This window comes from Vicia villosa, unplaced genomic scaffold (genome assembly GCF_029867415.1).
Source record: "Vicia villosa cultivar HV-30 ecotype Madison, WI unplaced genomic scaffold, Vvil1.0 ctg.000858F_1_1, whole genome shotgun sequence".
NCBI classification, from domain to species: Eukaryota; Viridiplantae; Streptophyta; class Magnoliopsida; order Fabales; family Fabaceae; genus Vicia; species Vicia villosa.
In genome coordinates, this window is record NW_026705387.1 from 85029 (window position 1) to 99682 (window position 14654).

The window sequence follows — 14654 nt, forward strand, 5'->3', positions numbered from 1 at the left end:
TGTTTTTATGAATCTTAATTTAACATTTCTCATTTGAATTTTAAAACTACTTTTTTTCCGTTTGTAATATATTATTCATCTTAAGATTTTTTCGTTTATAATATATTATTCATCTTAAGATTTTTTCGTTTATAATACAGGATCTTCTACTAATTTGCCTTTTAAAAAAAGATAGATAGAATTGTCACTTGTTAAACTCAAAAAGAAAAAAAGAAAAAAAGAATTGTCTACTTTTCCTTTTTTGAAGGAAGCAAATTCAGTCAGGTTGATTTTTTCCAACTATGTCCATAAATACTGTAGCCTCCGTTAAACGGAATCAAGCCATTTGTTGTAAAGCAACCAAATCAACCTGTTTGGTTGCTGTATAGAAAATTTGCAGACCAAACAAGGGTCACATTACCAAAATCACAGAAAATTACCCATCAATAAAGCAAAAGGAAAACAACTACATAAGCACTCCTTTAAAAATGAACATTATCCAGTAACAATTTGATCAAGCACCATGGATGCCGCAAAAACATTTTTATTTATGAAAACTATCCTATTTAAGCCTTCTAAAAGAGCAGCTCTTTAGTCACAACCTCAATCAAACCAACATTGGTTGAAACCCAACCATTATAATAAAACACAAAATACAACATGTTTAAGCATCATCAAGAGCAAGGACTCCAGGTAGTGGCTTTCCCTCAAGAAGCTCTAAGCTGGCACCTCCGCCGGTAGAGATGTGGCTCATCTTGTCTGCTAGTCCAGCCTTCTCCACAGCGGCTACAGAGTCACCTCCTCCAATGATGGTTGTTACTCCTTTGCCACTTATTTCTGCCAGTTTCTTGGCTATGGCCTACATACGCGGAAAATAAAAGGGAATAATCATCAACCACTAGAGCAAAACTAAATCAAATCAAAATTCAAAAACTTAAATATCAGTTTGTACCATTCATATAAGATTGTAGTAATTGTTCAACTTCAACAAAAAAACTAATCAAAACACTATGGTTCATGACAGGTTCATGAAGGATCCAAGCTTACAACAGATAAATGAACTGACGATTTGAAACTATAGTGCAATAATTCGAAAATAGTTCATGATTTATATGAGCTCATGCAATTCAAAAATAGTTAATGATTTCTGGACATTCAATTCAAAAACGCAAATCATTCATACCTCTGTTCCAGCTGCAAATTTATCAAACTCAAACACACCCATTGGTCCATTCCAAATGACGGTTTGACTCTTGTCCAAAGCTTCGTTAAATGTTTTGATAGAATCAGGTCCAATATCCAATCCCATCCATCCATCAGGGATACTTGATGCTGGTACAGTCTGAATACAAAATAACAAAGCTTTAAATATATATCAAGATTTCCTTGATAGAAAAATTGTCCAAACATCAGTATTGATAACCCTTTGGACGTGTCTGTAGAAAACTTAATATACCTTTGCGTTAGCATCAGCAGAAAACTTGTCAGCAATAACCACATCGGTTGGAAGCAAAAGGGAAACTCCTTTAGCCTTGGCTTTCTCAAGAAGTGAAGTTGCAAGATCAAGCTTGTCTTCCTCCACAAGAGAGGTCCCAACTGAAAGACCCTGAGCTTTGTAAAAGGTAAAAACCATTCCTCCACCAAGCAAGAGAATGTCAACCTTCTCCAACAAGGACTCAATAACTCCAATTTTGGAAGACACCTTTGAACCACCAACAATGGCAGCAAACGGTTTCTTGGGGTTTGACACAGCTCCAACTAGATAATCAAGCTCCTGGAACAATTGAACATTACAATAGATCAACCAACAACTACATCAATTACCAAATATAATTGTTGTCATTGCGGACAGCTGAAAATAGTAGTGAACATATTTGGCTACAAAACATTGCTATAACATGGTTATAACCACTATTTGGAAAAAACTTTGTGCTGAACAATTAATGTTAATGTTGTCACTTACGCATAGCAGACAATAGAGGATTGTTAAAATTCCTCTATGCAATAGTGCTATAGCAGCTATTTTACAACATTATGAACTAAATAATGTATCACGAAAAATAGGGGTTGGTTCAAACTCCACTATGCTAGAGCTATAGGTATTTAACATCATTGAATAAATATCATGAAACAACAGTGATTTTTGCTATAGTAATGCTATAGCCAAACACTATACAAAATAACATAGAGTTGTGTTTTCTCCCAACATACCTTCTGCATAAGGAATCCTGCAACAGAGGGCTTCAAGTATTTAGCAACACCTTCTGTAGAAGCATGAGCACGATGGGCAGTGCCAAATGCATCATTCACATAAAGATCAGCAAGTGAAGCCAACTTCTTAGCAAACTCGGGATCATTCTTCTCTTCTTCCTTGTGGAACCTCACATTCTCCAAAAGCAAAACACCACCTTCTGGAATTTGTGCAACCAACTTCTCAACTTCCTCTCCAATACTGTCCTCAGCAATCTTAACCTATAATAATCAAGAGAACCCAACATAATTAAAAAAAACCAAGTAAACCACCAATTAAGAACAGTTTGATCAAATCAATCCCAAAAATATATCAGATCAGTTTAGTAAACACACCTCTGTTCCAAGAAGTTCAGACAACCTTGGTACAAGAGGCTTCAAACTGTACTTAGGTGTTACACCCTTTGGACGTCCCTGAAAACAGCAAATTCAAGAATAATCCTCAAGTTACTACTACTATGTAAAATGTAAAACACTCTATAAAACATGGACATCTGAAACACGACACTCACACAAACACGTCCATTATGGTAATAATTTGAAATAATAAATAAATTAAACGTAATCACAAGTGTACTATGTCTGTAACCGACACAGATGCAGACACAGTGACACAGCAACTCCTATAGCTACTACTACTACTACTACTATCACTCACTACCATCACATTATTCTAACATTCATAGTTTCTCAAACCCTTCATCACTAAATCTAAAAAATTCAAATATGCAAAGTAAGCAAGATTAAAACAGAAACCTCATACCCATTAATTGAACCTTTATATCAAAATGTTTCGCAGATCTAACTCAAATAGATAATCAAATCATATCAAATCACAACAAAAATCATAACAATACATGGACATTATTTTCAAAGCTACTATTACTATCATAACAACAACACCATAGATGGTTACCAGATGGGAAGAGAGGATGACTTTAGCGCCATAACCAGTCAGGTACTTGATAGTAGGGACAGCAGCACGGATTCTGGTATCATCAGTGATTTTCAAGTTATCATCCAAAGGAACATTCAGATCAACCCTAACGAAAACCCTCTTTCCTTTCAAATCAGCTTCCTTCAATGTTCCAACGCTTCTCTTTGTCGCCATTTTCTTCAACTTTTCGCAAACCTGAATCAACGAATCAATAAACTTCAAATTCAACGATAAACAAAAACGGATCAGAGTCTGAAAGAGAAAACGGAGTGAAAATTTGAGAGATTGGTGGCGGAACTTACAATTGATGGTTGAGATCGGAGTTCGGACACGGAGGTTGAGAAGGAAGGTTCTGGAAGATTTATAGAGAGAAATGAATGAGACTCGTGCGAATCGCACGTGTGAGATGGTGTTTGTGTTTTGGTTGTTTGGGAAGCGCTTTTTCTTGGGTGACACGGTGGGCGCAGTGGAACTTATTTATAATCTGTGGATTATTTATGGAGATAATTCACTTGTTTGTATTTTTATTTTATTTTTTTAAAAGGTAAAATAATATTAATGGAAAAATTCACTTGTTTGTATTAATTTATTGTAATGAAAAATTCACTTGTTTTGTATTAATGTATGGCATCTTTAATATAAATACCTTAATAAGTTTCTTAACTTTTTTATCATTGATTGAAACTTGATTCTTTAATCTTAAAGCATCTTTTATATATTCCTTTCAAAAATGAGTTCATAAACTTTCTTTTCTTTTTTGATGCTTTTTTCCTTAATGACCTACATATTTGATACCTTTTTTTTTTTTTAAAATATATCTTATTTTCTTATATATTATTTTCGAAAATGAGTTCTTTAATATTTCAAAATAATTTCTTTTTCATTTTTAGTATTATAATATTTTTTTGCATACGTGAGGTTCTACGCTCTAGCTCATAGATATAAATTTAATCTTGTATAATTGTATTGCTATAATGCTGAGTTCAAATTTTTATTATTTTAAAAGATAATTGTGAAATGACTATTAATTACTTTAATTAATTAAAAAAATATTATTTACTATAATTATCTTAAATTTCTATGATATAAATTAATACAAATAAATTTTATATTTTTTATGAATTAATCAAAATTGAACTATTAACCATTATTAAAAGTGCTTAAAATTAATTGTATTTGTAACATTTAATATTATCTTACATATTAATTAAAATAGATAAATTAGTATTTTAATTTGAAACACAATTAAATTAAAATTTGAATTTCTCAATGGTTGTTTAAAGTGAAATAGTATAATATGTTGCTTTGGGATTTTATATAAAAATGTTGGCCCTATGCCACATTTTAATGGTTATAAACCCGCTTGTTTTATCTTTATAAAAGTAATTTTTAAAATATTTAAAAAAATTGTTTTTAGTAAATAATTTTGATATTGTTTAACATAAATATATATTATTGAAGACTAAAACATATATTTTTAATATCTAAAAATTATAATAAAAGAATAAAATATTTAAAATAATATTATAAGAATAATTATTTAAATCAATTTTTTATTTCAAATTTTTTTATGTATTTATAAAAAATTTAACCAAAACATATAACACTGTAAAAAAACCTCTACATTAGAGATGGTTTTAATTTTGGTGTTGGACATTTTTAAGACAAAAATAGTTTTTATATTTCATATAAAGTGAATGTATCAACTATAAATTTAATATAAATATGCATTATAATAAATCATATTTTTGTTTAAATTATCATCCTTAACTTTACCAATTTATATTTATTCAATTCTAGACGTGCTAAATTTATTTTATTTTTCTATTGTCATTATAGATTACATAATTCTTATACAAATTAAAATTTCTGTATAAATTATTTTGCATATTATACATATTAATGTGATTTCATATCAAGCAAAAACTAAAATAGTAATATCAAAATAATGTGTGTTCTAGAACATTGGTTTAATTAGGAAGAAAAGAAGCGTAAAAACGTTAGAATTTTCACAAAGGAAAGTCCGTAAATGAAAAGGATGGAAAAGAGAAATTCCAAAGAATATTCCATTCAGCATCTTGCTCTATTTATTTTATTATTGTTTCTGTTAATGTAATAATATAAGGTTATTAGCTGCTTTAATTATACGCAACTTAGCATGGACTAATGTCTTTGGGGACCTACTTTTGGCTCGTGCTATATGGAACATGCCACATGACGCAAGGTTTTCCATATTACTTTTTCAAATACTATGTTTGTCTTTGAGAGGACTGGAAAAAGCTTCTTGAAGGTTACATATCAAAAAAATTATCTGTTTTCATTTCCCAAACAAGTTTTGATATTTGTTACCAACAAGTTTTGATATTTGTTACCTGTTTGAATCGTTTTGCTTTTTTACTTTTCAAATTATGTTTTTATAAAACTCTTTACGTGTATATGGCGTGGAAATCATTAGCGCAGTGACAGGATGTTCGACTCAACGCAAGTTATAAAAATTGGCCCATGCAGGCTGGAACAAGGATCTAAAAAAATTTAGATGGTGAGTTCCTAGAACAGAGGAGATAAAATGTAACATGGATGCGGCATTTTTCAAGGAGAATGGATGTTACGGAGTGGGAATGTGTACTAGAGGATCCATGGTGAATATTTAAAAGCTAAGACACTTTGGTTCCATGAATTACCTCTACCTCATGAGGCGGAAGCGAGGGGTTCAAAAGAAGCGATCAAATGGCTAAGAAGTTTGGATTTATCTTACGTGTATATCAAACTTGATTGTAAGCAAGTGGTTGACGACATGGCTAGGATGCTCAACACCAATACTATTTTTGGCGCTATCATTGACATTTGTAAAGTTTGTACGTACCTTAAACAATGGTTCGGATATGTTAGATAAAATCTTGGAAATTGGAAATATGTTAGGGAATATGAAGGCTATAAGGTTTGACTACAATTCCATCAACAAAAAGATCAAAATCCTCTCTAAGAAGTTTGTTCCTTTTGAGAAGAAAATTGAGTTACTGATGTTGGACCACATGTCTCAACAACCGATTTGACATATGCATCCTAATACAAAGGCTACAAGAACTCTTCTGTGAGATGTCATCAGTGTGGAAGATATGGTCATATAAGGTCATATTGCTATAAATGGTTATTCTAGTCCTATAGTCAACCAAGGCTCAACATAAAAACAAGCAAGAAGGTTCAAGCTAGGTAAGTATGGAAACCCAAAGTAACAATCACAAGTCTCATAGCTCATACATCTCTTGGAATTTTCTCAAGAGAAGTTTGGTACTTTGATAGTGGACGTTTCAGGCACATGACTGGAGAAAAGAACTAACTAGAAGAGTTAAAAACCTTACTCCTATAGATATGTTACTTTTGGCGATGGAGCAAAAGGTAAAATCAAGGGTATAGGAAAACTGGTTTATTCGGGTTTCACTTTCCTTGATGATTTGTTGTTGGTAGAAGAATTAATTTTAAACTTGATCAGTATAATTCAACTATATGATCAATGTCTGAATATGAGCTTCAACAAATCAGATTGCATTATTTCCAGCAAAGATCAAGAAGTGTTAATGAAAGGTTCAAGGTTAAAAGACAATTGCTATTTGTGGGTATCTCAAAACAAATGCCAGCCCTTAACATGTTTGATATCCAAGGTAGGTGAGACCAAGCTATAGCACCAAAAACTTGTTCATCTCAGCCTCAAAAGTATGTAAAAGATCATATTGAAAGATGCTATCAAGGAATTATCAAAGTTCAAGATTAAAGAAGGAAATTTTTGTAAAAAGTGCTAGATAGGCAAGCAGACCAAGATGCCCTACAAGAAGCTCCAACATCTTACCACCTCTAAAGTTTTAAAGTTACTTTATACAAGTCTAATGGGGCCTGTGCAAGTAGAAGCCTGGGTGGGGAAAGATATGTCTTTGTGTGTGTGGATGATTTCTCAAGGTATACTTGGGTCAAATTTATTAAAGAAAAATTTGAAACTTTTAATGTTTGCAAAGAGCTATGTCAACATCTCCAAAGAGAAAGGGTAATATTGAAGGGTAATCCATCAGAGGTCATACCATCAATTGAGTTATACAAGCTAGCTCTTGATCGCATCCTGGGAGATAATATATGTTTCACATCATATGGTGAACATTGTTATACACGACCATTAAAAGTGATATCATGATACTCTAGATAGATGGTTTATGGGTCTCAACTTATGTACATGCATTTACCTGGGCGAATGCTGCGACAATTCAAGTATTTACAGGGTATTACATAGGGACCCCATAGTTGTTACTCATGTCACTGCCATCCGCAGAGATATTAACTCAATATTTGCGGACTACCATGAGCATTTGGTGGCAGAGGATATATGTAGTTTGTCAACTCCTCGTCCATGGAGTACGGCCTACAATTACATCCAATGGTTTTATAGTGTTTCATCCTTACGTAACACGGAATCCATAAGGAGATCACCTACGCCAACTCATTAGGAGTTACTAGAAGAGGAACAAGCAAGGACATATCATGTCGTAGATGTATTACCTATAAGTCATTATATTGTTGTTATTTGGAGATATGTCATAGCTAAAGAAGAGTTTCAAGAAAGCACTCTTAAGAAAGTCACTCTATAAACAATTTTAACAGAGACATGATATGCATTGCAGTATAGGAGACATAGGAGAAACATGGGCGTTAGATAGACCCAATATGGTTGGTTGTATTTTATGAATGATTGATGTATGATTTACAAATGAGTTATGAAAAATTAATCTTAATTATGATTGACTTATGTGTATGATTTATTGTATTAATAATGTATGATTTTTAAATGATATGAAAATTTCTTCCTAGTTGCTGTCAAGAGGTTCATACTATTGTCCAAGAATTCGTCCAAATTTTGAAATTTGGATCATCCCATTGTTATGAAATAAACAAGCATAATTGTTCCAGGGTGTTGTCAGAATTTTGAAATCCGTATTCACCCCTTGCTGTGAAATAAAGACCCAGCCAATATGTAAAATATTGTCCATAAATTTGTCCGGATTTTGACATTCGGATTCACTCCTATGTTAAACACACAACCAATACATACATTCAATATTGGATGAATGTGTCTGTCTGATAAAATGATAAAGAGATTTGTTTTACAAAGAATGCATCCATATTTCAATCTTTAGATGGACGTTGCGAAAGGACATTTTTTTGTTTTACATATCATTAGTGAGCCCTACATGCCGTTGAACTGAACACCCCCCCTTAAATATTTACATCTTATGTTGCTCATGAACCTCTCTAAAAAGTGTTTTCACATTATGTAGGTAGATACATCTAAGCACCACATATCTAGGATGAAAGTGACTCATGGGAAAAAGAAGGGATGCTGTTCAATTTTGTGGCTTAGGATCATTGAGAGAAAACCAGATACAACATGATTTAGGGCTGTAAAGTCTAGTTTGCCAACCAAAGATTATGCAGCTCAGGCTTTCTGAAGCCCCGTGAGATCCATTTATTTTCCAACCATTCAATGCCCTCTCTCCACATAACGTGATTTGTCAATTGTCATCATAAGGCTAATATTCATTCAACCAAAAACTAGTGGTAGAAACTAGAGTTCTAGACTGGTTCACATGCTTTCATTTGACACGGAAAAACAAAGATAAATGGCCTATTCGAAACTTTAAATTAAGTTAAACAACCTCTAATGCTTAATTTGAAGTTAAAAACAAACCATGCCGCAGTAAATGTAAAACTTGATTCATGATCAAATATCGAGAGTGAGACCTAAGATGAAAGATGAATGTTAAAAACTTATGGCAACAACTAATGGAGATGATTTATTTGAATTTATGGCTCTCGGCCTAGGTTTACAGTTACAAGCAATTTATGTGTGAAGAGAATAACTCAGGCATGATAAGATTTACACTAACAAACCCGGAAGGGTCCTACAACATAAGCTCTTTTACAAGGTTGCAAGAACACTTGACACCGAGGGAGGGAAAAAAATTACAAACTGAAAACTGTCTTACACGGCAACTGGTGTGGCTTCGTCGAGGGCAAGGACACCTGGAAGCTCTTTGCCTTCCAATAGCTCCAAACTTGCACCACCACCGGTGGAAATGTGGCTCATGACTTCAGCAACTCCTACTTTCTCCACAGCAGCAACAGAGTCTCCTCCTCCAATAATAGTTGTCACTCCTTTTCCACTGAGGTCAGCCAACTTCTTTGCAATAGCCTGAAAGAAGGATACAAAATGTAAATTATGACTGTAAACATTTTTAAGTATTTTTAAATGTAACTATATCTTAGACACCAGACATGTCTTCAGTCGTAAGTGTCGGTGATGCATAACTCCTACTCTATAGTTACGAGGGCATGCATTGCCATAGAGAGGAGATATTATGACTGCAAACATTTTTAAACTCAAACACTATATATGAGGGTTCTTGCGTACCTCTGTTCCAGTAGCAAACTTGTCAAACTCAAACACTCCCATTGGTCCATTCCATATGATGGTTTGGGTGGTATCCAATGCTTCGTTGAATGTTTTAATAGAATCTGGACCAATATCCAATCCCATCCAACCATCAGGAATGGCAGATGATGGCACGGTCTGAAAGGGTCAATGCAGAATTTAGGTTCTTGGAGCAAATGATTCTGAATGAGTAAAAAAATGCATATTAATAATGTTCGTAGCTTATCTAAAGTAGCTTAGGAAACAAACCTTGCTGTTTGCATCAGGGGCGAACTTGTCTGCAATCACGACATCACTCGGTAACAAGAGTGAGACCCCCTTTGCCTTGGCTTTCGCAAGTAGTGATGTAGCAAGATCCAACTTATCTTCCTCTACAAGCGATGAACCAACTGAAAGACCTTGTGCCTTGTAAAATGTGAAGATCATACCTCCGCCGAGAAGAAGTATGTCAACTTTTTCTAGAAGTGATTCAATCACACCAATTTTAGATGAGACCTTGGAACCACCCACAATTGCAGCAAATGGCCTTTTCGGGGTTGATACTGCCCCGACAAGGTAGTCAAGTTCCTAAAACATTAAAATATGCATGAGAAATGTAATTTATTATAAAATTGATTATTGATCAGATATAATAAGCTAATGATAATTATTTAGTAGAAAAAGAGAGATAAACCCACCTTTTGCAAAAGAAAACCGGCAACAGATGGCTTCAAGTATTTAGTGACTCCCTCTGTTGATGCATGTGCCCTATGAGCAGTACCGAAAGCATCATTCACATACAGATCTGCTAGTGCGGCGAGCTTTTTTGCATGCTCAGGATCGTTCTTTTCTTCCTCCTTGTAAAACCTCACATTTTCTAGAAGAAGAACTCCTCCCTCTGGAAGGGAAGCCACCAACTTTTCTACTTCTGGACCAATACTGTCTTCGGCCTTAATAACCTGTCAATTATCCAAATACAAGAAAAGGGCAATAGTATTGTTATTATCCATCAAACATTCAACAGTCATAAATATTAACCTTCCCTGTCCTTCAATCCATTCCTCAATAATCATTAACCTATATAAACATACCTCGATTCCAATGAGTTCGGAGAGCCGGGGAACAAGAGGTGCCAAGCTGTATTTGGGAGTGACACCCTTTGGCCGTCCCTGGAAATTTCATCAAAAGTCACAATGAATCAACTTACGAGTTCAAACCACAATGAATCAATTCTAATCAGATTTTGCAATGTAAAATTACATTAATATTTATATCAAGAGCGCCTATCACCTATGCCTCTATGAAAATTACACACTCGGTTATTCCGATCCTCCAACTGTTTCTTTCGAATATTAATCTCACAATTAAAACAAGAAATAATTTTTTCGACAAATATTCAGCACCCTTGTTCCTGGTTAGTCCTCCATAAATCACTTCAAAGATAACCACTTGTCTGGGCTTAGATTACAGAACAGATATAAAAACTGACGAAACATGAAATCTCTTAATTGAAAATTCAACCCTTCGCATTTCAATAAAGCAAACTTACGTGCGTTACCTAACTATGAAGTTATTAAAATTTACTAAAACTTTTCAATCATCAACCATGATAGCTTGAAACTTTACAATCTAAAGTGCATCCCTTACTTACTTCCCATCCTAATTAAACCCAAATACTTCATTAGTAAGGATTCAAGTTCTATCACTATCTTATTTTTGCACGCCTCTTTCTCCAAACATCATCATCTCCATAATCGTATTCAACTTTCAACACCTTTCTCTCAAATCAAGAGAGATATGTTAATATCTACAAAACCCGTCGTTGACTAGTCTGCTTTTGTCCAGATTTTCATTCCCTAACCCAAACGCAATACAAATTTTATCAAAATTTCTCAAAATATCAATTTTCTACTTCCCAGTAACATTTCAATTTCCACCAACATTGTGATTTCCATTAACAAATAGGAAAGTAAAAACAAAGTATCTTGATTCACACACACATAACTCAGATTCAGCACCTTAAGTTAAAACAAACACCATTACTACTAACTACTCACTAATCAAATCCCAGTTGCTCCTACATCAATCCAATATCGTCTTTGAAGGCTTGCAAGGCAGGCTACTGCTCAGGTAGTCTAAAAATGTTCACGAATAAACCGTATCTAAATAGACTCTCATAAAAATACTTGTCACGATTAAATCATGGTTAAATAGGGTCTCTAATTATTTTGTCATGCTTATTGCGGCTAACCTATATAGAACCTCCAAAAACGCCTCCAAAAACATAAGAAGACTCTGAATCATACAAATTTCTACACTGAACTATGAAGCATTGACAATTTAACATTAACACAAAGACAGTGGTGACAATTAGGAAAATTCAAAGTGATTGATATACCAAGTGACTTGAAAGAATGACTTTGGCACCATTCTGAATAAGATACTTGATAGTTGGCACAGCAGCACGGATCCTAGTATCATCAGTAATATTCTGATCATCATCAAGAGGAACATTCAAGTCAGCTCTAACAAAAACCTTCTTCCCTTTCAACTCCGCCGCACTCAAATCCCCCACACTCTTCTTCGCCATGGACACCACGCCTCTCACTCCTCGTCCACTCACTGACCTCACCTTGGACGCCACCTGCACTGCAAACAAGGGATCGGCAGCAGCGAAGCCGAGTCGGCGGAGGGGACGGGCGCCGAGGAATGAGGAGAGGTGGACGCGGGAGGAGGATGGAGAGGAGGATGAGGTGGAGGAGGATTTTGTGGTGGGGAGGAGAGAGAGAGTTGTGGGGGCAGTAGCTGAAGCCATTGTTGAGAGAGAGTGTGTGTGTGAGAGTGAAGTGAATGAGAGAGAGAGTGTTTTAGAGGTTATTGTTGTGAATGTGATGATGTGAGGTGGAAATGAAGGGAAGAAAGATGTGGACGTGAGGACCAATGGAAGAATGATTGGGTGTGGTTTGGGGGTTTTGGATTTCTCTTATCGTTGAGGAGAGGTTCTAGATCTTCCTTGCCTTTTTTCCTCATATATTTTCCATTCCACACCAAATCTCAAGCTCTCTCTTTTTTTGGTATATGGATGTAGGTTTACCAAGAGGTAATAATTCTATAGGTGAAATGAGGATGATTTAAGTTTGTGACAACACAAAATCAATACTAGGGATGTCAATGGGGCAGGGCGGGGGCGGGGGCGGGGGATACATTCCCATCACAATCCCCGTCCTCGAATTCATTCCCCATCCCCACTTCGGGTCCCCGCTACGGGGGAATTTTCTCCCTCATCCCCGTCCCCGCGGGTCCCCACAGATCCCCGCGGTTCATGCGGAGATCCATAAACATGATTTTTTATTTATTATTTTAAATCAAATTAATAGTAAAAGCTTCAAAAACTAACCACAAAAAATTTAGAAATTATTCCTTTATGATAAATATATTGTTTTAACAATATTTAATCTATAATATTGAGTGTCATGACCACCAAAATTTCAAGAAAAAAAAAATTGAAATAATCATTTAGATCCCACTCTTTTACAAACAATACATATATATTTTTAATTTTTGTATAAGATTAATCATATGAAATGAATAATAAACTTACATAATAATTTAAAACTATACATAAATTCAGGACATTATGCTATTTTAGGTGGGGCGGGGATTCCACGGGGCGGGGGATATTTACGCCACCCCCGTCTCCGAAGTGTCTTCGGGGAGACTTTGTTCCCCATCCCCGTCCCCGTGGAAGGAAAATTCCCCGTCTTTGGGGCCCCAAACGGGGAATTCCCACGGGGATCCCCGCTAACGGAGGCAAGTTGACATCCCTAATCAATACTCATATATACTATTAAACAATGATATCGTATATTTGTTTCAAATATTTTCACTTGGGTTGGGTGGGGTAGCTCAGTTGGCACTTGCTGGCTAAGCGGGTGTAGGCTATTGGTTTGAGATTCGATTCTTGGCAGCATCAATGGACTCCTGATGTGTACGAAGGAGTGTGGTTCGCTCGAGAAAGTCCGACCTCTCTATCTATTTATGAGATGTTTGGATTTTTCAAAACTCTATGGACATGCAGAAGAGATATGCTATTCCCACTTGGACCAAGACATAACTTTACTTGTTAAAATAACAATTAAGGTGCAACAGAGTTAGGAACAACGAATCCCTTTCTGATAAACAGATTCTTTTTGCAAGTTGGTTATTAGGGGTAGTTCCTACAAAGGATCATACTAATGACATATACAATACTTGAATTTTCGATGTAGATGCTACATAGTCTAAAAGTCGATATCTTTTATACGGCCGTGGCATCAAGTCGGATGTAGGGATTCTCTCATTTGGAGAGACGAGGTTCTCTTGGAATATTATTCAAACAAGCAAGTAAATTAAGACATTTATAATTTTCAAGGTGAACTGTTTAAGTCTGGGAACTTTTTAGAACCTTGTTCTACATGTACAAAAATAACCATAGTACACACTTTTGGGATGGGTAGACCTTTGACTCCATGCTTGTGACGTTGAACCCTTAAACCCCGTGTTTTTACTATGTTTGCATTCATGCATTTTAAAACCAAAATATCTTTCAAGAAATTAAAAGAAACCATTTTTATAAAAATTATAGGAATGGAACTTGAAAGAAGAAAAGCCAAGAAGTATACTTTCAAGAGTTTAAAGGTGGAAGAGTTAAGAAAGCTAGGATCCTTGATTATTGATCAAGATAAGTTCTGTAGCAAGTATGGAAGGTAAATTCTGTAGCAAGTACACACAAAAGCATATAATAAGCTTTGTTGAAACGAGCATAACGACTTCACTGGGATAAAGAAAAATCAATCAGAGTCTTCACTAATTACATACTTCACTATGTTCTTTTTTACATATTTAACATAAAGCACTTCAAAATAAGATAGGTAATGAAAAATCAAAACATCTCCAACATGTAGGTTTCTTGAATTAGCATACTCATACCAACCCTTTCCAAGATACATCTCAGTATGTGGCCTTTTCCCCTTAAGAACTTGACAGTCCAGGGGTTGC

General features: G+C 34.9%; 2 protein-coding genes across 3 annotated transcripts; both read right to left on the reverse strand.

Moving 5' to 3' along the window:
- Positions 1 to 426: 426 nt before the first annotated feature.
- On the reverse strand, positions 427 to 3624 carry LOC131631725 (phosphoglycerate kinase, cytosolic). Of its 2 annotated transcripts, none has more exons than XM_058902485.1 (7): positions 3469 to 3624; positions 3146 to 3361; positions 2566 to 2643; positions 2191 to 2451; positions 1436 to 1753; positions 1163 to 1321; positions 427 to 838 (listed from the first exon to the last, which is right to left on the reverse strand). In XM_058902485.1, the coding sequence occupies exons 2-7, from the start codon at positions 3338 to 3340 to the stop codon at positions 644 to 646; spliced, it is 1206 nt and encodes a 401-aa protein (XP_058758468.1). In that variant the 5' UTR covers positions 3341 to 3361; positions 3469 to 3624; the 3' UTR covers positions 427 to 643. The 2 variants fall into 2 exon arrangements, with proteins under 2 accessions (XP_058758468.1, XP_058758469.1); XM_058902486.1 differs by having other exon boundaries at positions 3146 to 3382; positions 3469 to 3601.
- A 5350-nt stretch (positions 3625 to 8974) lies between these two features.
- Positions 8975 to 12554, reverse strand: LOC131631726 (phosphoglycerate kinase 3, cytosolic-like). Its single transcript, XM_058902487.1, has 6 exons — positions 12016 to 12554; positions 10709 to 10786; positions 10316 to 10576; positions 9888 to 10205; positions 9618 to 9776; positions 8975 to 9398 (listed from the first exon to the last, which is right to left on the reverse strand). The coding sequence occupies exons 1-6, from the start codon at positions 12430 to 12432 to the stop codon at positions 9189 to 9191; spliced, it is 1443 nt and encodes a 480-aa protein (XP_058758470.1). The 5' UTR covers positions 12433 to 12554; the 3' UTR covers positions 8975 to 9188.
- Between the last annotated feature and the right edge of the window lie 2100 nt (positions 12555 to 14654).

Excerpts from the sequence above, each read along its gene's own strand:
- LOC131631725 (XM_058902485.1), bottom strand. The coding sequence starts at position 3,340 with ATGGCGACAAAGAGAAGCGTTGGAACATTGAAGGAAGCTGATTTGAAA. Across the intron at positions 1,322-1,435 it reads CTGCTGATGCTAACGCAAAG|ACTGTACCAGCATCAAGTAT; the intron begins GTATATTAAGTT and ends TTTTGTATTCAG. Across the intron at positions 839-1,162 it reads AATTTGCAGCTGGAACAGAG|GCCATAGCCAAGAAACTGGC; the intron begins GTATGAATGATT and ends CCGCGTATGTAG.
- LOC131631726 (XM_058902487.1), bottom strand. The coding sequence starts at position 12,432 with ATGGCTTCAGCTACTGCCCCCACAACTCTCTCTCTCCTCCCCACCACA. Across the intron at positions 10,206-10,315 it reads CCGGTTTTCTTTTGCAAAAG|GAACTTGACTACCTTGTCGG; the intron begins GTGGGTTTATCT and ends TTAATGTTTTAG. Across the intron at positions 9,777-9,887 it reads CCCCTGATGCAAACAGCAAG|ACCGTGCCATCATCTGCCAT; the intron begins GTTTGTTTCCTA and ends TGACCCTTTCAG.